This window comes from Schistocerca cancellata, chromosome 7 (genome assembly GCF_023864275.1).
Source record: "Schistocerca cancellata isolate TAMUIC-IGC-003103 chromosome 7, iqSchCanc2.1, whole genome shotgun sequence".
Classification (NCBI taxonomy): Eukaryota; Metazoa; Arthropoda; class Insecta; order Orthoptera; family Acrididae; genus Schistocerca; species Schistocerca cancellata.
This window is the reverse complement of record NC_064632.1, coordinates 124,168,343-124,193,424: the sequence shown is the minus strand read 5'-3', so window position 1 is coordinate 124,193,424 and position 25,082 is coordinate 124,168,343. Positions and strand designations below refer to the sequence as shown.

Here is a 25,082-nt window from a genome sequence, read left to right as displayed (position 1 = left end):
ACATCTATCTGGGAAAGTCACTTGCAGCACGCTACTCCAACATCACCATTAGAAGAAAAATGGAAAGGGAAACTTAAAAAACAGGAAAGATTGACCCAAAGTCATCAGACGATCTGACACTTCAATTTGTAGAGTGTATGATTGTGATTTACCTAATCAAGTAGTGAAGTTGGACACCTGTTTGACAAAACCAAAAAGACCCTCTGTATCCCACCTGACCATTTAAACCTTCCCAACTGAAGGTAAAGGAAAAGGGCAAGACACAGATAAACCCCACCAATGAAGTGGCTCCTGTTCTACTGTGAACAGAAAATGGATTCAGGACTGAAGAACTGAGACTCAAAGCATAGTGTGTCTGCAAGTCTGGGGCTAATTCCACCTCACTCACGCTGGCTGGACTTTCCGAGGCCTCATGCAAGTACACTTGCTGAAATTTCCCAATCTTCATAAATTCCCACAGCCTTTATATCACTCTACCTATTACATACCATTTGTAACTTATGGTGTGCCCTATTCATGATAGCCCTGTACTTTAGTCTCGTAGCAGCTGGCTGCAATGTGGTGGCAACGCAAAGCAGCAAACACTACATCAGTGAAATGCTGCTAATGTTGATGTATAACCGTGGGCAGTAGGTGAAATAGTGGCTCTCTGTGTTCCTAGGCAACAGCTTCATGCCCAAACCAAATGCAGGACAAAGTTGGCAAATGTAGCCCTCAGGGAATGGAAAGGTGTTGAACTCAAAACCGGCTTGCATGATGCAGGCTGACCATCTGCCCAACTTTGAGTTACTGTAGCTGTTCAAACTGATGACCATTGATCTCAGAGATGCACTAATGATGTCTGGAGCAATGAAAATCCATGCTCCACTCTTGTATCTTGATCATCCACGGTGATACGTTATCAGCTTATAGACTGGAATTTTAGAAGATCAAGTAGTAGCACTTTGTTTGAATTACCCAATTTGAACCATGCACTTTACCTAGTGTTAATCGTGAATGTGCTACCAAAGTTGTTGGAGCTGTATCTCTTATTCTCCACAAGAGGATATGCTGTCAACATGATTGTGCTCCGCCCTAGTTCTATATTAATGTCCATCCACAACTGACCAAGGAATACCTTCATTGTTAATTTCCTTTACCATGGTCAGTGCAATTTTCTGATGGCATTACTGGAAATCTTTAATGTTTGAAACCTATGAAGATATGAAAGAGGAACTGGGTAGTAAGATCCTAGTGCACTCTTTGTATCAGAATTGCTTTTGTACCCAGCGTCCTCTATTTTTGTATCTCACATCCAGTGTTTTCAGTTATTAGTTGTATATGTTTTTATATCAGTCTTTTCTTATGATTTTTTTTTCTCTCTGTAGCTCTCTCAAATGCCCTTAAAGTTACTGCCTGTGTTGTAACACATGCTGTTTCATCGTGTCTCCTCTTTTCAGTAGTGTTTCCTACATATTCCTTTCCTCGTCATTTATGTGGAGAATCTCCTTATTTCTTACGTTATCTGAAACACTTCGATTCTCTTTCTTTTATATTTTTCACGCAGTCCATGATTCCCTTTCATATAATGCTGTGCTCCAGATGTCCAAGCATTCTCATCAATTTTGTTCTAAAATAAGGCCTGTCTTTGTTTCTGAGGGAGAACCCTTTCCCTCAATCTATTAGGAAAGCAAAAGCTAAAAATCTTAACTTCATTTTCAAGTGTTCCTTTACAAAGGAAAACCCAGGAACATTGCCCAATTTAATCCTCATACCACTGAAAAGATGAATGAAATAAGTATTAGTGTCTGTGTTGTTGAGAAACAGCTGACATTGATAAAATTGAACAAATCTCCAGGTCCTGATGGAATCCTTGTCAGAGTCTGTACTGAAGTTGCACTTGAATTAGCGTCTGTACTAACTGTAGTCTATCGGAGATCCCTTGAACAAAAAGCCATGCCCAGTTCTTGGAAAAAGGCACAGGTCACACCCATCTACAAGAAGGGTAGTAGAAATAATCAAGTGATCCACAAAACTACCATCCAGTATCCTTGACATCGATTTATTGTAGAATCCAAGAACCTATTCTGAGCCCAAACATAATGAGGTATCTTGAACTGAGTGACTTCTTCAATGCCAGCCAGCATGGATTTCAAAAACATCGATCATGTGAAACTCAACTTGCGCTTTTCTCATAGATCATACTGAAAGCTTTGGATCAAGGTAGCCTGGTAGACGCAGTGTTTCCTGATTTCCGAAAAGCATTTGACTCAGAACCGCACCTACACTTATTGTCAAAAGTATGATCGTATGGGGTATCAAATGAAATTTGTGACTGGATTGAGGTCTTTTTGATATGGAGGATGTGGCATGTTATCTTGGATGGAGAGTCATCGTCAGATGCACAAGTAACTTTATGTGTGCCCCAGGGAAGTGTGTTGGGACCCTTGTTGTTCATGTTGTATATTAACGACCTTGCAGACAATATTAATAGTAAAATCAGGTTTCTTGTAGGTGACACAGTGATCTGTAATGAATTACTGTCTGAGAGAAGCTGCATAAATATTCAGTCAAATCTTGGTAAGATTTCAATGTGGTGCAGAGATTGGCAACTTGCTCTGAATGTTTGGGAGTGAGTCACTGTTTGAATTGGCCAACCTGGGTGTAACATTTTGTAGGGATATGAAATGGAATGATCACATAGGTTCAGCCGTGGGGAAAAGCAGGTAGTAGCCTACATTTTATTGGTAGAATAGTGGAGAAGTGCAATCAGTCTACAAAATAGATTGCCTACAGGTGAGTTGTGTGACTGGTTCTAGAATATTGCTCTCGTGCGTGAGACCCCACACCTGAGAGGACTTTCAGGGGATATTGAACTTATACAGAGAAGGACAGCACAAATGGTCACAGTTTGTTTAATTTGTGGGAGAGTGTCACAAAGATACTGTGAAGGGACTGAACTGGAAGAGTCTTGGAGATAGACGTAAACTGTTCCAAAAATGTCTGTTAACAAAGTTCTAAGAACTGGCTTTAAAGGATTACTTTAGGGATATACTACAACCCTCTACATATCGTGCACATAGGTATCATGAGGACAAGATTAGAATAATTACTGCATACACAGAGGCATTGAATCAATCATTTTTCCCATGCTCTGTAAGTGAATGGAATGGGAAGAAACCCTATTAATTGGTACAATGGGATGTACCCACTGACATGGACCTCATGGTAGTTTGCAGAGTGTAGATGTAGATTTACTCTGTAATCCCAATTTTGATGTTAAATTTGTAGCCATTTTCATTCCTCCTGCTACTCAGTATGTCTATCTTCCTTTGGCTTATCTCAGTGAATATGCTGTGGTCAATGGGTTGTTGATCCCATTGTAAAGGTCCTGCTGTTCTTCCTCACTTTCATAGAGGATAGTGTCATCAGTGAATCTTGTCACTGATATTATTTGAACTTGAATTTCAGTCCCACTTATCATTTACTTTATTTCCTTAATTGGTTCTTCAGTATACAGGGTCAATACTAGAGGAGAATGACTGCATCCCTGCCTTGCATGCTTTTTAATTCATTTACGTCTCTCCTGGTGTTCCACTCTTAATGTTCCCTTTCAGTTCTTGCACATAATGAATATTATGTGTCTTTCCCTGCAGCTTATAGCTATGTTTCTGAAGATTTCAAATGTCTCGCACCACTTCACATTGTCAGTTGCTTCTTTTAAGTTGACAGGTCCTATGAAAAATGTTGATTTATCTTGCTTTCATTATGAAACATAAAATCGGAACTGCCTACCTAGAGTGTTTACCATTCATAAAGCCAAACTGATTGTCTTGTTATTGTGGTCAGCAACTTAAATGCATGAGCTGTTTAGCTGATCATATGATACACTGATGAGCGAAAGCATTATGACCATTGCCTACTGTGAGCTTGAATGTACATAGTGGTCTTTAGGGCATGTGATGCTGTAAGGAAAGTATATAAGCAGAGCAGAGATGAATGGGGTATCATTCTAGTGACAATACAGGCTGCAAAGGGGGAAATCCATTGTCATAACTGATTTTGACACAGGGCAGCTTGTAATGGTCCATCATCTGAAAATCACCATCTCAAAAAAAGTGAAGCTGTTCACAGCTACTGTCGTATCTATGGAAAGCGATTGAAGAACAGTGAAAACCAAGAGTAGACGACAAGCTGTTCGATGTCCACTTTTTAGACTGTGTAGGTCAAGGGGCTTACCCACTCTGTAAATCAGGATACATAGCAATATGTGTCAGATCTGATGACAGAGTACAATGCTTATGCAGGCACAATTGTTTCGGAGCACACTATTGAGTGCACATTGTTGGTCATCGCCAGATGACCCTTACATGATTCTGTGTTTACCCAAGGAATCGTCAACTACAACTGCAGTGGACAGAGGATCTCTGAATCACATTCCTCTGTTTGTGTCCGTATATGCTGTCATTCAGGTAAAAGGCTGCTTGAAACATAAACTGAGTCACTGGTGCAGCCAGCTTAGCGGGGCAGTTGTTTGATATGGTAGACATTCACGTGCATTTCCATTGGACCTGTGGTAGTAACTGAAGGTACCATGATAGCTGTGGACCATGGGAACATTATTGTGGACCACTTGCATCTCCTCATCTTGATGTCTTCTGCAGCAGCGATGCTAGCTTCTAGCAGGCCGCAAGGCAAGAATGTGTTATGATAGAATGGGGTGCATAATAGTGAACGTACATTGGTGTCTTGGCTATCAACTTTGCCTGATATGAACCCAGTTGAACACACTGGGACAATATTGGACTAGAGATTGCACTAATTTACGAGATTTACGTGAGCAGTCCATTGACATTTGGTGCCACATATGTTTGGAAACCTATTAAGGATTTGTCGAATCCATGCAGTGCAGGATCACTTTGCATTGTTTTCCAGAGGTAGTCCAACACTAAGTCGGTATGTTTCGGCTCACTGATGTTTTTGTGATTATATGCCTTTGCTGACTTGTGAATTATTTTGATGAAATTCTTTATTTTCCTTTGAATTTGGTTTTCAGTTCCCCAAACATTTTAGAAGTTTTGCAGATGTGTATCTACCCCTTCTATCTTGTTGAATTGCAAGTCATCCAAAGCTCTTTCGCCGGCTGATGTGGCCGAGCGGTTCTAGGCGCTTCAGTCTGGAACCGCACGACCGCTACGGTCGCAGGTTCGAATCCTGCCTCGGGCATGGATGTGTGTGATGTCCTTAGGTTAGTTAGGTTTAAGTAGTTCTAAAAGTTCTAGGGGACTGATGACCTCAGAAGTTAAGTCCCATTTTTTTCAGTTCTTACTCACCCACCCTTTGTGGGTTCCACGCTTTCTGTCGAAACCGAATTGGCCCCTTGCAGGCTTCTGGTGGTGTGTTACCCTCCTTACGACTCTGGAAGCAATTGCTGTTAGGGTCCATCTGGCCACTCCAATCACAATCTGTAATCTCTACCTCTTGCCTGACAGGCCGCCCATATACCTTTCCCTAACCACCCTTCTTCAACAAATCCCTTCTCCCTTCCTGCTTCTAGGGGACTTTAATGCTCACAACCCTATTTGGGGTAGTCACACGACTACTGCCCTGGGCAGAACAGTTAAAGCTGTTCTGGCAGGGCTTGACCTCTGTCTCCTAAACAGTGACGCTCCCACATGCTTTATTGTGGCACACAGCACTTTCTCTGCCATTGACCTCTCCGTCTGCAGTACCGGCCTTCTTCCCTCCATTCAGTGGGGTGTCCACGATGACTTATGTGACAGTGATTACTACCCGATTGTTTTGACCTTCCTTCAATATGTCTCGCTCAGTCACCCTCCCAGGTGGGCCTTCTCTAAAGCTGAGTGGGGTGCCTTGTCCTCTGCTACCATCCCCCCTGTACTACCACACAGTAGTATTGATGAGTCTACACAGACTTTGACTGCCACCATTCTTGCCGCAGCTGTTTCAGCCATCCCTTCTTCGTCGGGTTCCCCATGTAGAAGATGGTCCCTTGGTGGACCGCGGAAATTGCTGAAGCCATAAAAGACTGCCGCCGTGCTCTTCAATGCTTCTAGCGGCACCCTTCTACTGCTCTCCTTCTGGTCTTTAAATGATTCCGCATCCGGGCCCGTTACCTAATCAAATTTCAGAAGCGGATTTGCTGGGAACGATAAGTGGCTGCCATAGGACCGCACACCCCCTCTCCACAAGTCTGGGCGAAACTCAGGCAAATTTTTGGCCATCGTCGTCCTACCAACATTGCACGAATTTCTGTGCATGGTGTTGTCCTTACCCATCTGGACTTTGTCGCAGAGCATTTTGCTCAACACTTTGCCCAAGCTTCTGCATCGACTCAGTATCTGCCTACATTCCTCCTCCTTAAAGAGCACTCAGAACGACTGCTGTTCTCTTTCATTTCTTGCTGCTTGGAGCCTTATAATGCCCCATTCAGCATTTGGAAATTCGCCAGCACCCTCGCCCTTTGTCCCAACAGGGTTCCTGGACCGGATCGGATACATAACCAAATGCTTCCGGTGGCTGGCCACCACTTTTCATCCATCTGTGGAGCGAGGGGATATTTCCTGCCGAGTGGCAGGAAAGCAGTGTTATTCCAGTGTTGAAGCCTGGAAAGCCACCTCTTCAGTTGGATAGCTACTGTCCAATTAGCCTTACCAACACCCTTTGCAAGTTCCTTCAACGCCTGGTGAGTCAGCGGCTGTTTTGTATCCTTGAATCCCGCGACCTTTTGTCATCGACTCAAGGTGGTTTTTGCCATAGCCGCTCTACGGTGGATAATGTAGTCCACTTGGAGTCTGCTATCCGTTTGGCATTTGTCCATCAGCAACACTTCATTGCATTCTTCTTTGACTTGCTTAAAGCTTACGACACCACCTGGTGCCACCACATCGTCATCACCTTTCACGACTTGGGCCTTCGTGACGCTCTGTCCGTTTTTATCCGTAACTTTCTTTCTTGTCACTCTTTCCGGGTCCAAGTTGGTTCCTCCTACAACACTTCCCATCTGCAAGAAAATGGGGTTCCACAGGGTTCCATGCTGAGTGTCCCTCTCTTTCTCATTGCCATTAATGGACTGGTGGTGGCTGCTGGGCTGACAGTGTCCCCCTCTTTGTATGCCGACAATTTTTGTATCTACATTGCTTACTCCGTCAGGCGCTGCAGAACGCCGTCTACAGGGGGCAATCTACCGGGTGCAATCTTTGGGCTCTCTCCCGTGGCTTTCAGTTTTCGGTGGCCAAGTCGTGTGTCATGCATTTCTGCCGTCACTGTACAGTTCATCCCCATCCGGACCTGTTGCTCAATGACCAATCCCTCGAGGTGGTAGACACCCATTGCGTCTTGGGTCTGGTCTTCAATGCCAGATGACATGGCTCCCTCATCTTCACCAGCTGAAGAGGACGTGCTGGTTACATTTCAATGTTCATAGATGTCTGTGGAATACCACCAGGGGTGCAGACCACTCTATTCTCTTGCCATTGTACAAAGCGCTGGTCCATTCTTGTTTAGACTATGGGAGTCCTGTCTATGGCTCTTCGACATTGCAGATACTAGATCCCATCCACCATTGTGGGGTCCGACTTGCGGCTGGTGCCTTCAGGACTAGCCCCGTGATTAGCCTCCTCGTAGAGGCGGGGTTTCCACCACTGCGAGTTTTGCGCCAACAACTGCTGATATCTTATGCTCTCCACTTTTGCTGCACCCCAAAGCACCCTAATTATGGTCTCCTTTATCCAGACATGGAGATCAACCTCCCGCGGCGGCAGCCACGATGTGGGCGTACCATGGCTGCCCACATTCAGTCGCTCTTTTCTGAGCTCCAGCATTTCCCTTTACCACCTTTTTTCTCTGCTCACGCACGTACCCCTCTGTGGTGCGTTCTCGGCCACAGCTCTGTCTTGATCTCTCCATAAATTCAAAGGATTCTATCCCTCCAGAGGCCCTTCATCACCAACACTTCCCACTTTTCCTCAGTTCATTCCAGGGTTGAGAAGTGATTTATACTGATGGCTTCTTGGTTGCTGGTCACACTGGTTATGCTTACACCTATACGAGACACATGGAACTTTGTTCCTTGCCAAATGGCTGTAGTATTGTTACTGCAGAATTGGTAGCCATCTTGCATGCATTGTACCATGCCTGCTTCTGCTCAGGACTGTCCTTCGCTATCTGTAGCGACTCCTTGAGCAGTTTCCATACTGTTGACCAGTGCTTCCCTCGCTACCCCTTTGTCATAGCTGTCCAGGACTCCCTTTCTCTCGTTGAGCAACGTGGATGCTCAGTGGTTTTCATTTGGACTCCAGGCCATGTTGGGATCCCTGGCAATGAACTTGTCGATTGACTGGCTAAATTGGCCACTGTTGGCATTCCAGAGAAAGACCTTCACTCAGCATTGTGTCGTCAGGTTTTGGGACTTTGGAATGCAGAATGGCACACTCTTTCTTCGCTGCACAAGCTCAGGGCGATAAAGGAATCTACAACTATGTGGTGGTCCTCCTTACCAGCCTCTTGAGACGCCTCTGTCGTTCTTTGCTGGCTTCGCATCGGCCATACTTGGCTGACTCACGGTTATCTCCTCCATCGTGAGGACCCCCCTCTCTGTCGTCGTGGATCAGTGTTGACTGTGGTTCACCTCTTACTGGACTGTCCCGACTTAGCCGCCCTTCGACAGACTTTTAGCTTTCCTGACTCGCTACCCCTGTCGTTGCTGACAGTGCCTCAGCAGCTGATCTAGTTTTACAATTTCTTACCACTTTATTTAAGGGTGGGACCTTCAACCTTATTGGTGGGTGGAAGGGATGGCAGGCCGTCCTGCTTCCCCCTTCACCCCAGTTGGACTGGCTTCCACTGGGCTTGGTGGTTCACCCCTGCTCTCTGCCTTCCCACTCCATTCTTTATGGGGTCTGTTTTATCTTGAGTGTCTATCTTGTCTACCTGTGCTTCTTCCTTCATGCCCCTGTCATTAGTTACTTTCTTTCCCTCTTCTCTTCTTCCACCCTCTTCCTTCCTTCTCTGTCAATAATTTGTAATTTTATGGCCATTGTAGTTGCCTCTTATAGTGTGAGGTTTTATTGGTTTTAGTTATTCCAAGGTCGGAGGGACTGGTGACTGTGTCATTTGGTCTCTTTCTCCAATCCAACCAACCAACCAACCAACCAACCACTGCTCCAAATACTCCACGTGCCTCTCCTCCCACCTGTGTCAGCTGTGGAGAGCACCACTCTCCCTGCTTGCTGGACTGCACAGTGCTCCAAAAGGCAAGAAAATTTTGGAGTAAAATACCCTGGACGGGATGACTTAGAGACAGGCTAAACTGAAAGATGGAAGGCTGCACCATGTTCGATTGCTGTAGTCTTATGCTGCAGCCATGACAATGTCACCCTCATTAGCGACTACGCTCTCCTTGTCTCAGCATTGTACAGTGGGCCCTTAGGGCCACCCATCTACATCCCCCCTCCTAGTGGTTGGGGGCACATCTTCTTATGTTGCTCCTAAAGGTTCCTCTTTGGGACCACCGCCTCCCACAAATGCCAGGGACATCGGTCCACTCATCCTAGCCAGAGAAGCAACAGCCTCCTCTGGCTTCTCTAACACGGAAGAGGTCCCTTTGGAGTCCTACATTCCAAGCTCTCCCCCTGTTCAAAAGTGGGCACCAGTCAGTGGCTGGAGGAGACACAAGCTGCTGGTTGAATGGTTTCCCAGTGTTCGTCCGTACCTGAAGCTACTTCTGAGAAGCCCTCCCTGCAAGCCCTAAAGAGCAGTGGGAGGGCAAACAGTCCAAGAGGAATACTGTTAAGAAACATGAAACTCCATTAGCACCCATGCCACAACTCCCTACCAGTTCCCCGTCCGAAGACCTATATCTCGTCGACACCTCAGCTGCAGTGGAAATCAGTGTGGCATGGTGGAGACAGCGTCATCCTCGAGTGGAATTATGGCGAATTTTTTTCATGCGCCTGACTGAGTTACGACGACTCTTATGCGATACACCTGCTTTCTGCACTGTCCTTCAGGAAATCTGGATTCCGTCAATGTGAATACTCCCCCCCACCCCCCCACCCCCCATGGCTATCTGGGGTTTTACAAATATTGTACTGACTGTAACAGGATGTCAGATGGGGTCTATCTCTTAAGTCCCTACCTCTGTGTATAGCGCACCTGTGCCCCTTCAAATATCTTTATAAGCTGTGGCTGTTAGAGTGAGGGCAATGCAGGAAATAACCACCTGTAAAATCTACCTTCCTCCAAGTGGTGCCGTGCCGTACCATGTACTGGCTGCACTTATTTCTCAAATCCCCCACCTTTCATACTTTTGGGTGATTTTAACACCCATAACACTGAAGAAACTGCAAAAAGGTGGGAATTTAAGGAAATGGGATCTGGATAAACTGAATAAATCAGAGGTTGTACAGAGTTTCAGGGAGAGCATAAGAGAATGATTGACCGGAATGGGGGAAAGAAATACAGTAGAAGAAGAATGGGTAGCTCTGAGGGATGATGTAGTGAAGGCAGCAGAGGATCAAGTAGGTAATAAGACAAGGGCTAGTAGAAATCCTTGAGTAATAGAAGAAATATTGAATTTAACTGATGAAAGGAGAAAATATAAAAATGCAGTAAATGAAGCAGACAAAAAGGAATACAAACGTCTCAAAAATGAGATCGACAGGAAGTGTAAAATGGCTAAGCAGGCATGGCTAGAGGACAAATGCAAGGATGTAGAGGCTTATCTCACTAGGGGTAAGATAGATACTGCCTACAGGAAAATTAAAGAGACCTTTGGAGAAAAGAGAGCCACTTGTATGAATATCAAGAGCTCAGATGGAAACCCAGTTCTAAGCAAAGAAGGGAAAGCAGAAAGGTGGAAGGAGTATATAGAGGGCCTGTACAAGGGTGATGTACTTGAGGACAATATTATGGAAATGGAAGAGGATGTAGATGAAGATGAAATGGGAGATACAATACTGCTTGAAGAGTTTGACAGAGCACTGAAAGACCTGAGTCGAAACAAGGGCCAAGGAGTAGACAACATTCCATTAGAACTACTGACGGCCTTTGGAGAGCCAGTCATGACAAAACTCTACCATCTGGTGAGCAAGATGTACAAGACAGGCGAAATACCCTCAGACTTCAAGAAGAATATAATAATTCCAATCCCAAAGAAAGCAGGTGTTGACAGATGTGAAAATTACCGAACTATCAGTTTAATAAGTCACAGCTGCAAAATACTAACGCTAATTCTTTACAGACGAATGGAAAAACTGGTAGAAGCCAACCTCAGGGAAGATCAGTTTGGATTCTGTAGAAATGTTGGAACATGTGAGGCAATACTGACCTTATGACTTACCTTAGAAGAAAGATTAAGGAAAGGCAAACCTACGTGTCTAGCATTTGTAGACTTAGAGAAAGCTTTTGACAATGTTGAGTGGAATACTCTCTTTCAAATTCTAAAGGTGGCAGGGGTAAAATACAGGAAGCGAAAGGCTATTTACAATTTGTATAGAAACCAAATGGCAGTTATAAGAGTCGAGGGGCATGAAAGGGAAGCAGTGGTTGGGAAGGGAGTGAGACAGGGTTGTAGCCTCTCCCCGATGTTATTCAACCGTTATATTGAGCAAGCAGTGAAGGAAACAAAAGAAAAATTTGGAGTAGGAATTAAAATTCATGGAGAAGAAATAAAAACTTTGAGGTTAGCCAATGACATTGTAATTCTGTCAGAGACAGCAAAGGACTTGGAAGAGCAGTTGAACGGAATGGACAGTGTCTTGAAAGGAGGATATAAGATGAACATCAACAAAAGCAAAACGAGGATAATGGAATGTAGTTGAATTAAGTCAGGTGATGCTGAGGGAATTAGATTAGGAAATGAGACAATTAAAGTAGTCAAGGAGTTTTGCTATTTGGGGAGCAAAATAACTGATGATGGTCGAAGCAGGGAGGATATAAAATGTAGACTAGCAATGGCAAGGAAAGTGTTTCTGAAGAAGAGAAATTTGTTAACATCGAGTATAGATTTAAGTGTCAGGAAGTCATTTCTGAAAGTATTTGTATGGAGTGTAGCCATGTATGGAAGTGAAACATGGACGATAAATAGTTTGGACAAGAAGGGAATAGTAGCTCACGGATCACAAATTTTGCATTGGAGGGCAGTGTGGAGGGTAAAAATTGTATGAATACACTAAGCAGATTCAGAAAGATGTAGGTTGCAGTAAGTACTGGGAGATGAAGAAACTTGCACAGGATAGAGTAGAATGGAGAGCTGCATCAAACCAGTCTCAGGACTGAAGACCACAACAACAACAACAACAACCCTTCGTGAGATGGAACCAAGATCGCTGCCCATGGGAAAGGTATTGAGAATCTACTAATTCTACTCGACCTTTGTCTCCTAAATACAGGTGTCCCCACTCATTTCAGCATGGTGCATGGCACATGCTTGGCTGTTGATATCTCCATTTGCAGTCCTCCCCTTCTATCATCAGTCCACTGGAGGGCTCACGACGACTTATGTGGCAGTGACCACTATCTGTCCTTCCTGACGTCCGTCCCCAGCGTCACTTGCCCAGATGGGCTCTTAGAAAGGCTGACTGGGATGCTTTCAGCTCTGCTACCACCGTTGAACCTCCATTGTATGGCAACAATGATGAGGTGATCCAGAACATAAATACTACCATTGTTGGTACAGCTGAATTGGTAATCCCTTGTTCCGCAGGTTGCTACTGCCAGAAGACAGTGCCTTGGTGGTCGCTGGAAATTGCTGCAGCCATTAGAGACCCTCGGGGTGCCCTCCAGTGTCATAAGCAGCAACCGTCCCTGAAGCACCTCATTGCCTTCAAATGGCTCCATGCCCAGGTCCGTCAACTCATCAGACAGTGGGAGTAGGAGTTTTGGGAGTGATACGTCTCTACTATTGGAACACGAACCTCTCCATCCCAGGTTTGGACCCTAACTCAGATGTCTCTATGGATATCAGACCCTTGCAGGTATACCTGGAATTTCCACAAATGGAGCTGTATATACCAACCTGGACGTAATTGCAGAGCATCTTGCCGAGCACTATGCTTGCGCCTCTGTGTCTGAGAATTACTGCCCCACCTTTTGTCACCTAAAACGGTGGGTGGAAAGACATTACCTATCTTTTGCTCCAAGTCACCCTGAGCTGCATAATGCTCTGTTCAGTGAGTGGGAATTTCTCAGTGCCCTTGCCGATTGACCGACATATTCCTTGGGCCAGATAACATCCATCCCCAAATGATTAAACATCTGTCAGCGATTACCAGTGCCACCTCCTTGCCATCTTCAATCGCATCTGGAGTGATGAAGAATTCCTGTTGCCTTGGCGAGAAAGTATCATCGTTCCAGTGGTGAAAGCTGGTAAGGACCTGCTAGATGCAGATAGCTATCATCTTATCAGCCTCACCAGTGTTCTGTACAAGCTGCTTGAACTGATAATAGGTGAGCTGGCGGTTGTGTTGGCTGCTTGAGTCTTGGGGCCTTCTGGCTCCATCCCAGGGCAGTTTTCACCAAGGTCACTCCACCACTAACAACTTGGTATAACCAGAATCTGTCATCCAAATGACTTTTTCCTGCCTTCAACACTTTATTGCCATCTTTTTTGAGCTGACGAAAGCCTATGATGCCACTTGTCTACACCACATCTTTGCTGCTCTCTATGAGTGTGGTCCTCGGGGCCAGCTCCTGACCCCACACTTTCAGAGTTCGAGTTGGTGCTTCACACAGTGCACCCTATATCCAAGAGAACAGTGCCCCACAGTGCTCTGTACTGAGCATTCCACTCTTTTTAGTGGCCATTAATGGTCTCACAGCTGGAATGGGATCATCAGTATCCCTCTCCTAATATGCTGACGATCTTAGTATTTCCTTCTGCTTCTCTTCTATTGGTGCAGCTGAATATCGACTGCAGGGAGCCACATGAAAGGTGCAGTCATGGTCCCTCACCTATAGCTTTAAGTTTTCAGCCACCAAGACTTGGTCATGCACTTCTGTCGTCATTGAACTGTCCATTTATTTCGATGACCAATTACTTAACGTAGTAGAGTCTTACCACTTTTTAGGCCTGATCTTTGATGCTTGCTTAACGTGGATTCCCTTTCTTCATCAGCTTAAGGAAAAGTGCAGGCAGCATCTAAACATTCTTCGATGCCTGAGCCACACTTGACTGGAGTGCGGGTCGCCCTACACTGCTGCAACTGTACAAAGCCCTTGTTCTGTCCCGTTTTGACTATGGGAGCCTGGTGTATGGTTTAGCATCACCCTCAGCATTGCGGCTGGTGGACTCTATACATCCTGGAGTTCAACTTACAACAGGAGCTTTCTGAACAAGCCCACAAGCAATGCAGGTAAAACCACCCATGAGGGAGTTGGTTGCTCCTCTCCTCCAAAGTGTGTCAACTGCTTTGGAGATCACCGTGTGTGGATCAGGGACTGCAGAGTTTTCCTTTAGGAGCGGAAGATCCAGGAGATCAAAACAACATAGCACATCCCATGTGGTGAAGCCAAGAAGCTGTACAAATCCATGCAGCCACCCACATTTGCTGCATCCTTTTCTTCCATTCTGAAACAGCCAGTCCTGAACACTGATGCTGCTACACAAAAGGAGGTTGCTACTGTCAGCACTAGCACCTGCGTTTGTCAATTAACATGTGCTGCTGCAGTTCTTTTGAAGCTCTTTTTATTTATCACCACTGGATGCAGTACACTGAGGCTCTCACAGACCTTATGGAACAACTCCTCTGACCATTTTTCCTCCTGGGAGACTTCAGTGCCCATCATGTCCTGTGGGGCTCAACCTCTACTTGCACTCAGGGTCGAGTCTTGGAGAGCCTCCTGACATCTCGAGAGCTATGAATCATAAACACTGGTACTCCGACTCAATTTCTGTGCTGCTTCTGGGTCATTCTCAGCCATTGACCTATCTCTCTGCTCTCCAGCCCTCACTGCCTCTGTTCGCTGGGAGCTCATTGATGACCTCCATTCCCGCTGCTTTCACATCTGCATTCACCTACTGGATTGTGTGTTGCTATAACAGAAGCCACCAACACGGATGACAGGCAAGCTAACTGGATGCTGTTCAGCCAGTTGGCTGTGTTTGAACACCAAGACATCATCCAGGAATGGGTGATCACATCACACAGGTAATCTATCATGCTGCTGACCTATCCATACCGAAGTCTTTCAGCCTTCCGAGACAGGCATACAGCTCATAGACAGTTTAAAAGCTGTCCAACAGTGGACAATCTCACCGCCTTTCGATTCGCAAGAGCCAAGACTCACTGTGTCATTAAAGAGAGGAAAGAAAAGTCATGGCAGGAGTTCCTGGACTCCATCAACCGTTCCACTTGTTCCACAGAAGTATGGGAATCCATCCAGAGTATTTCTGGTACACACAGCCATTTATGGATAGCAGCAGTGCTGAAACTGGGGTGCTTCCAAACAACACCCTGAGACATTGCACAGGCGCTGACCAAGCATCTTGCACAAACTACTGCCAATGCGAGCAAGGATCCAGTGTTTCGTCACTACCGTGTGACAGTAGAGAGGTCGAAGTTGGACTTCAGGTTCAACAGTTCTGAGGCCTACAATTCCCCTTTCTCAATGTGAGAGCTCGAATAGGCACTAACTGAGACTTATGACACAGCACCCGTCATGACCACATCCGGTACTGCATGCTTCGACATTTGCTAGCGGTGTTCATGGAAATCCTCCTCGAATATTTTAATCTAATATGGCAGACAGACAACTTCCCCCAACTCATGCCGGCCGAAATGGCCGTGCGGTTCTAGGCGCTGCAGTCTGGAACCGCGAGTCCGCTACGGTCGCAGGTTCGAATCCTGCCTCGGGCATGGATGTATGTGATGTCCTTAGGTTAGTTAGGTTTAACTAGTTCTAAGTTCTAGGGGACTAATGACCTCAGAAGTCGAGTCCCATAGTGCTCAGAGCCATTTTGAACCCCAACTCATGGAGGGAGGCAGTTCTGATCTCTCTCCTCAGAGCATTGCCTTAACTAGCTGGTTACTGGTTACTGAAGAGGCCCATAGTGATTTTACATTTGTTGCGGTACAGCAGAGACAGCACTCCTCCTTCCATTTTTAATGCGGTATTTTCTGCCATTTTATCTGAGCTCCACAATCATGTAGCTGTTTTTATGGATGGGTCTAAGCGGGGTGACTTCGTTGGTTGCTCTGTCATTTTCCCGGATCATGTCCTCAATGTCAGACTCCCTCCCGAATTAACCATCTTCGACGCAGAATTATATGCAATCTTGTGGGCGCTGGAGAAGATGAGATATTCTCCCAGTGTTAGATTTCTCATCTGTTCAGAGTCTTTGAGTGCCATTTACTCTCTCCAGTGTTGGTACCCAGCAGATAAAGTAATCCAGACTATCCAGGATGCCCTCCTCCAACTACAGCAACTGGGGAAAGGGGTGTCTTTCTGCTGGGTACCAGGACACTTGGGAATTGCGGGGAATGAAAGGGCGGATCGAGCAGCCATGGAGGCATGTCATGATGTCAGATCTTCCGATGTCCGTGGGAAGATGAGTGGCTAGAAGAGATCCCTACAACTTATACCAATTGAAGGTCCAGTTGTAGAATACCAATATCAAGAGGCAGATTGCCAGTAGCCAATTTGGCCAGCCTGCTAGAGAGTTCACGGCCCGGAATCCTAACGTGACATGGTCCAAAGACCACTGAATGTCCAAAAACTCTACAGTTGACACCAACAGATGGTGAGAGTAACACTGATAAAGAGCTTGTAGACAGCCCATAGAGCTGTTACAGATGAGGGGAAACTCACTGGTGCAGGAACAAAAATGATCAAGAGCACTAGAGATGGCTACCTACTCCGCAGTGAAAAAACTGCATCTGGCAAAGAGCGGAGTTCAGTACATTCTACATGAATACAAGCAAAGCCTGAGTGACTGGCAACCACCGAGCCATGAGTACAGGCAGTGTGTCGTCAAGCCCGCAATTTGGCTGTGGAGTACTTCCTTCCAACCACGTCGATGGGACAAGGTCCTTCTTACTCGTCTTCGCACTGGCCGCAGCCCTATGACGCATGGATTTTTACTCTGGTGAGAGGACCCTCCAGTGTGTGGTGCTTGTGGCATGCAGATCCTGGTGCGCCATGTTTTATTGGACTGTATTTTATTTGCCGACCAGTGGACTGCGGCAGATTTGCCGGCAGATCTGCAGTCTATTTTATGTAATGATCAAATGAATGTGGTTCGCGTTTTAAAGTTTTGTGAATTGTTCTAATAAGATTTTGTGGACATTTTTTTAATGTGTCAGCAGGGTGGCTGGCTCACCCAGTCACGTTTTGCTGTGCTTTTCTTTTAGCACTCCTGTGTTTTGTTTTCCTTCTGTTTTAATTTCTCAATTAGCTATCTTCCCTCCTCATTGTTTTAGTGCATGTGAGATAGAGTGACTGTGTGGTCATTCCAAGGGCATGTGTCTTTGACAATTTGTTCTTTTCCACATTCGTTTGTTTTAATAAGTGTCAGGGCTCTGATAACCTCGCCCTTGGGTGCCCATAAGGTTCCAAAAACACACACACACACACACACACACACACACACACACACACACACACACACACACACACTTGGTTCTTTCTTTTTGTCTTTCAGTGTTTTTCCCAGTTTTACTTTCCCTGTCTCCTTTTAGGAGTGGTTTTACCCAAGACCTGTTTGCATGAGGAAAAAGGGACTGATGACCCTATAGTTTAGTCCCTTTACCCTCCAAACCAACCAACCTAGTATCCTCTGCTCCTCATGGCCCCTGTTTGGCAATGCTAAAGAAAAGATGAATAAACGATGGTTTTCCAAAATCACTTAAAGTAATTCCACTATTGGTTCCTTTGGAATGTCTGCATCTGGTTTCCCAATCTGTGTCTATTGTAGCTAGCACCCCATGTTTTGACACACTCATCAACAGGGTGAGATGGAAGAACAATACTTAGTACTGTCTAACCTAACACCAAATGTCTATCTTTGTTCCCGTTGTGACGGAATTGTGGAGTGATAGCATTTTAAAAGATTGTGGCATTAAAGAGGATGTAAATCAAGAGTTTCACTCTTAAATCTTTTAAGGATACAAATCTGTAATTGACTGGAAAATTGTCCAAAAGGTTATTGCTTTTGTATTATTGTATTAAAGAAAAGTAGGTGCTGCAGCGTACACCCTAAATGTAAGTGGTGTTTTTGTCTTATGATACATCCACGGCCTAATGCAGTGGTTTCCCAAACCTTTCTGAAACCATTATGCCTGAGTGCAATCAGGTATTAGCTTATTAGGTATCCCCCCTTCCCCTCATCAGTATTAGTGCCTGACTGAACTTTAGAATGAACAGCAATTTTCTTTGAATGCCGTCATTTTAAATATAACTTAAGATAAATTATATTTGTTTGTGTTTTATTAAACAATGAACTAGTGAGTCTCTGAGACAGTCTGTACTGCTTGTTACTAACAACCCCTTTTTATAGCAGGATAAAGCAATTTTCAGTGTATAGCAAATGCTACTTACAATTTCTTCTCAGAAAAGAAAGCTAACTATCCACTGTGAGCGTAGACACTCATTAGAAAATTTAATTCTTCTACACCACTCATCTTCCTAGTGGCTCTCGCTTCACCCACAACCTGCACCCCCATCTGAAATCAACCAGATTAAAATGTTGCACTATACTTAGGTCTATATGTGTAATCACTTGAATGCTGGATTTCTTGCTTCTGAACCGAAAGAAATTACCACTGCCAATAATAATAATAATAATAATAAGGTGGAGGCCGTACAGCAGTGTAGTAGCTATCAGATTGTTACTGTGGTCAATTAAACTGTTTATTGTAAAAGAAAGCATTTTCTATAGTAGGCTGTAATTATTTCTTTACTTGTTGTGAGACTGGCCAATTACAGCGCTTCAGTCATTTTTCCAGCATTTACTCATAAGAAATTCACTGTATGCATTATGTGTTGTGGCATACAATCAAAAACACCATTCCAAATCTTTATCCTTACATCTGCATCGTAATCTGAGATCGAAAACATCATACTGGAAGTAAAGAACCATTTCATCTCATGGGTGAACAACGAGATTGCCACATTCAGACAGTCTGAATTTCACAAAATCGTGATCCCACATTTGAACAAAATAGTTCATTTATTGTTGCAAACTGAATAATGAAGCAATTTCTAGTCCATTGTACAAACTACCTACAACTCTGAGAAGATATTTTCATGTGATATTTAAACATGTGTGCTGTATATGTCTCATTTTTACTGTAATTGATGCATGGTGCAAAGTGCAAAGTACGTGTGCAGTGGATGGGCTATGTGAGGAAGATTTACATACATGTGTTTTGCAAGCTGTAACCTCAACCATGTTGCATCACGGAAAAAAAGTAATTATTGGTAACTTATGTAATTAATATTTAAGTCTTACAAAATACTGATAATAGTAACAAAATTTTAAAAATTTCGTTTCGTGATCATAACACAGTTGAGTCCCCCTAGAAAAGTACATTATATCCCACAGGGGGTAATTACCTATCTATTAAAAGTATGCTTTCTTGTGCATAGAAACTTCCACCACAATTACAAGTGTAGACAACTGTAGATTTAGAACTTGACCACTGTTCTATAAGACTTTTGGATACGTAGACTAGTATTGATGTATTATAAAACAGTTAGTCATTCATGCTGTCTGCTTTGTTACTCTTACATATTTTGTTTATCCATGCAGATACAGTGGTTTAGCAACTACAGCAAAACATTGGCATCTTATATGAGATCCATTGGTGATAATCATGGATTAAATTTGATGCAAGATCTGAAACCGCCAAAATCCTTGTACATTGAGGTAAGTTTATAGGGTTCATTTAAATTTCAGAACTCTTCATGTGCATTTTATGTAGAAAGATGTACACATGTGGGCACCTCTTTTATGCATCAGAAACTTTCACTATTTTATGTATACAGGTCCGATGCCTTGTTGATTACGGTAAGTTTGAGCTGGATGATGGTGAAGTGATTGTCTTGAAGAAGAACAGCCAGCATCTACTGCCGAGATCACAGTGTGAACCCCTCATTCGACAAGGAATACTGCAACATTTATTGCATTGATGAATGATTGATATTGGACATGTTTTGTGGGGAAAGAATTCAGCTGCAATCTTATAAATTTTCATCCAGATGAGCTGGACATCGGCCTGGGAAATTTTGGATCTTGTATCTTCAGTTGAGTGATATATAATGGGTACACACTTTGTAAGTGTAATTTTATGTTTTAGTTTGTTGGTGGGTACACTTCACTTGTTTAGGTTGTAAAGTTTTTGTGTCAAAAGATAATTACAAATTTTTGTTGAGTTTTAATTAACGCAAATAAAGTGTATTATTTACAAACATTGTATTTGTTCAAGATTATTCTTGGAAGTAACAATATAAGATGTCCATAATATGCAGTTAAAAAAACTTCATTTCTGGAAATTAAAATTTGAACTTCAGCAGTGTATCTGAATATGGGCTAGAACACGTGAAGCATAATTCAATAAAGACAAATTCTATTTCACGGTTGGAAGCTAACTGGAAGCTACTTTCTAATGCTCCTACCTATATTATTTCTAATCTACAACTACACAAGCCACCCTACAGTGTATGGTGGAGGGTACTTTGTGTAGCACTATTACCCCCCCCCCCCCCCTGCCCGGCCCTTTTCCTGTTCCAAATGAGAATGGTTTACCGAAACAATAATTTTTGGTAAAGGTCTGTGTGACCCCAAAACTCCCTAATTTTATGTTCGTAATCTTTTTGTGAGATATTTATTGGAGGAAGCGATTTATTCATTGACTCTTCAATTGTATCCGCTTGGAATTTTAACAGTAAACCGGACCACCTTGTAAAGCCCATCACTGCAGTTTGCTCTGCTTCTCTGTGATGGCTTTGTGCTTACTAAATGAACCTGTAACAAATTGTGCTCTCTTTGGATCTTATCTATTACCTGCAACAGTTGTGTCTAGCATGGATCCAAGACTGATAACTGGAGTTCAAATATTGATCAAATGATTTTTGAATTACCCTCCTCCCTTATAGGTGGATTAAGGGCTTCTAAGGACTCTGTCTGTCATCTGCCTCACTGGGGATTTGTTTTATGTGACTGTTCATTTTAAATCACCCAGTTTGCCGTACAGATACTCTTAAATGTTTAATGGACGTAACTGCGTCTAATGACTGTTCTGCAATCATTTAATGATAACCTAGTTGGTTTTTCTGTCTATTTCTCCACAGTACATTACATTTGTTTATGTTGAGGGTCAACTGCCAATCCCAGCACCATGTCAGTCCTCTGCAGGACTTCCTGCATTTTGCTAAATTTTCTAGTGTTGCAACTATTCTGTATACAGCAGTATCATCTGTGAAAAGTGTCATTGAACTTCCAGCATTATCCGTCAAGTCATTCATATATTTTTTGAAGAGTAATAGCCCTACAACACTCCCTTAGAATATGTCTGAAGTTAATCTTATGTTCGAAGGTTCCTCATAACCAAGAATAACATGCTGTGTGGGCTTGCTAGAAACTCTTCAGTCCATCAATGGTTTTATATTTCATATGTTCATATTTTGTTCATTATGCAACAGTGCAGTACTGTACCAAGCACCTTTTGAAAGCCAAGGAACATGGCATCAGTCTGTGTCCCAGTATCTACTGATTTTTGAGTCTTATGGATGAACAGAGTAAGCTAGGTTTCACGTATACGGTAGTTTTTTGTGTAAGATTTATGGTATACAGAAATGTCTTCAGTCGTCAGCATAAAACATGTAGTTTTGTGTGCTTGATTTATGACCCTTTTTGAAATTAGCACTGTCTTGTGCTTTTTTCCAGTCACTGGGAAAAATTTGCTCCTGCAGCAACCTGTGGTACACTACTGCTGGAAGAGGATCAAGTTCCTTTGCAAACTCTATGTGGCATCATATTGGTATCCCATCAGATCCTGTAGTCTTCCCTCTGTTTAACAATTTCGGATGTTTTTCTCTCCCTTTCTCACTTATTTCAGTATCTGTATTTTTTACATATGTATGAAGATTTAAAGGAGAACCACTGTAATATCTTCCTCAGTGAAACAGTTTTGGATGAAAGGTGTTTAGTCTTTTTATCCCCCCCCTCTCTCTCTCTCTCTCTCTCTCTCTCTCTCTCTCTCTGTCAACTTCAATATTGATTCTGTTCTTGTTGCAGAGTGTCTGAATGGATAGTTGCAATTTGTTTACTGATTCATCATCAGACCAAAACTTCTTAGGTTTTTCTGTCAAGTTAGCAGATAGAATTTTACTCTCAAATTCATTGACTGCTTGATGTGTGGTCCTCCTTACACTAATTTTGGCCTTGGTTCAGTTTTTGTCTGTCTGTGAGGCTTTGGCTAGTTTTGAATTTGCACTGAAGCTCTTTTTACTTTTGTTGCATCTTCCTAATGTGGCTGTCGAACTGCAGTGGGACTTTCCCATCCCACACAACTTTTCTCTTGGTACATTCATTATTAACATGTGTTTTACTATAGTCCTGAACTTCATCCATTTATGCTCATTGTTTTCGATCAAGGAGATGAATTTTTCAGGTTAACCACACAGACAATCTGTTGTCTGGTTTTTGTAACATTCTTATCAAGTGGAGATATCTTGCTACCTTTCTTTATATTCTTACTTACAGCTGTATTCAATGTTGCCATAGCATCCATGTGATCACTGGTACGCTGTTCTATACTGAATTGATAACTTTGGGCCTTTGGTAACCAGGAGATCTAATATGTTGGCTTCAAGAGCTGGTTCTCTCATTAGCTGCTCACAGTGATTTTCAATAGTATACTTATTTAATATTTTCAAACTACATTCTAACCTACTAATCTTTAGCTAAAAAATATAATAAAATAAGCAGCAGCTGTACAACTTCCTGTATTTGTGCATAACTGCAGTGTTAAATATTTATTTCTCTTTTATAATATGGTAATTTCTATATTGCTGCATTTTGTAATAAAATTATTTCTATATACACTGATTTGAAGGGGGTGGGGGAGGGGGGGGGGAGGACATCTGAAGGATGATATCTATTCAAATTTTGCACCAGTACCATAAGAGTGGCGTTAGCAGCATCACTATGAGAGTGAAAATCAGGTTTGCTTTAAATGCATGCTGTAACATTTGTGAGTGTTGGTTACCTTTTGAGATTGGATGTGGTCAGTTGATGTTAGTAAAAAAAAAGCCTTTAAGGCAGCAAAGACACCATTATCAATACCTCACTGAGATTGAACGAGATAGTGTAATTGGGCCACAATAAGCTGGATGTTCCTTCTGCAACATTGCAGAAATAGTTGGCTGGAATGTACATGATTGCTGGCAGTGGTGATCACAAGAATATTCAGTTGCAAGATTACTGGGCTCTGGACGACCATGTTGCATTGCCAAGAAGGAAGACTGTTGTGTTCAGTGTGTGGCTTTAGTGTGTCATAATACATCTGCAGCAGTAATTTGAGCTGCAGTTGGCCCCACAGTGACACATCAGACTGTTAAAAATCGGTTACTTCAAAGACAACTTCAAGCTAGATGCTATGAGCATGCATTTCACTGACCCAGCCACCGCCGATTGCGACTTACGTGATGTCAAGCGAGAGCTCGTTGGAGGGTAGTGTGAATGTCAGCTGTGTTTTCTGATGAGAACTGATTTTGCCTCAGTGCCAGTGATGGCCGTGTGTTGGTTAGAAGAAGACCAGCTGAGGGCCTGCAACCAACCTGCATGTTGGACACACTGGTCCTACACCTGGAATTATGGCCTGGAGTGCGATTTCGCATGACAGCAGTAGCACTCTTGTGGTTATCCCATGCAGCCTGACTGCAGATTTGTACGTCTGTCTTGTGATTCAACCTGTTGTGATGCCATTCATGGACAGCATTCTAGGGCGTGTTTTATATCAGGGCAATGCTCTCCCATATATCACTATTGTAACCCAACATTCTCTACACGGTGTCAACATGTTGCCTTAGCCTGACTGATCGCCATATCTGTCTCCAGTCGAGCACCAATGGGACATTATTCAATGACAACTTTAGCATCATCCACAAATAGACTTAACCGTCCCTGTATTGACCAACCAAGTGCAACAGGAATGGAACTTCATCCCATAAACTGATATGCAGCACCTGTACAACAAAACGCATGAATTTTTGCTTGCTTGCATTCAACATTGTGGCAGTTACACTGGCTATTAATGTACCAGCGTTCCATATTTTCAATGGCTTATCTCACACATTGACCAATGATCATGTAATGTTGATCACTTAAATATGTTACCTAAACAAATGTAAGCCTGAAATTTCATTACTTTAAATTCATTATTTTTTGGTGTTGCTTTTTTTTCCCAAGTGGTGTATATGGAAATAGTACCTCCAGTTATTGTATTTCATTTTCAATATGTATGGTTTATTTTGTTTGTCCTCTTCATACTAATTAGGTATTGTAATAGTATATAACCCTGTTTACTCATCTGGTATATCATTATCTAACTAATTTTACAGCCACATTTTCTTTGCCCTTAGTTCTGCTAAGTCTATGGACTAACCGACCCTCCTTGGTTTCCTTAAGACTTGAAAGATTTGATGGTTATTGCTGAGACATAAATTATTTACAGCCATACGAGGCACTTCTCAGTAGCATTTTAATGTTGTAATCATGAGCTCACTGGCTCAATTCACATTAAATGGTGCTTTTTTCACATTCTTAAATCCCTAGATTTATTGTCAAGTTGAAATGGTAATTAACAGTATTCAAACATAATTCTTCGTTTTGTTCGCAATCAACATGAGAATGCAGAATCAGAGCTGGCCGGAGTGGCCGAGCGGTTCTAGGCGCTATAGTCTGGAACCGCGTGACCGCTACGGTCGCAGGTTCAAATCCTGCCTCGGGCATGGACGTGTGTGATGTCCTTAGGTTAGTTAGGTTTAAGTAGTTCTAAGTTCTAGGGGACTGATGACCACAGCAGTTAAGTCCCATAGTGCTCAGAGCCATTTTTGCAGAATCAGAATTGATATTCAAC

The 25,082-nt window shown here is 43.2% G+C and overlaps 1 protein-coding gene across 1 annotated transcript in view; it reads left to right on the top strand.

The window, feature by feature from the left end:
* The window catches only part of LOC126092278 (DNA replication complex GINS protein PSF1-like), a 42,037-nt gene extending 21,628 nt beyond the window's left edge, over positions 1–20,409 (top strand). The window contains exons 5-6 of the mRNA XM_049907794.1: positions 19,751–19,867; positions 19,987–20,409. Coding sequence (XP_049763751.1) covers positions 19,751–19,867; positions 19,987–20,130 — 261 coding nt within the window. The 3' untranslated portion in view covers positions 20,131–20,409. The remainder of the gene's footprint in view (positions 1–19,750; positions 19,868–19,986) is intronic.
* Positions 20,410–25,082: the final 4,673 nt, after the last annotated feature.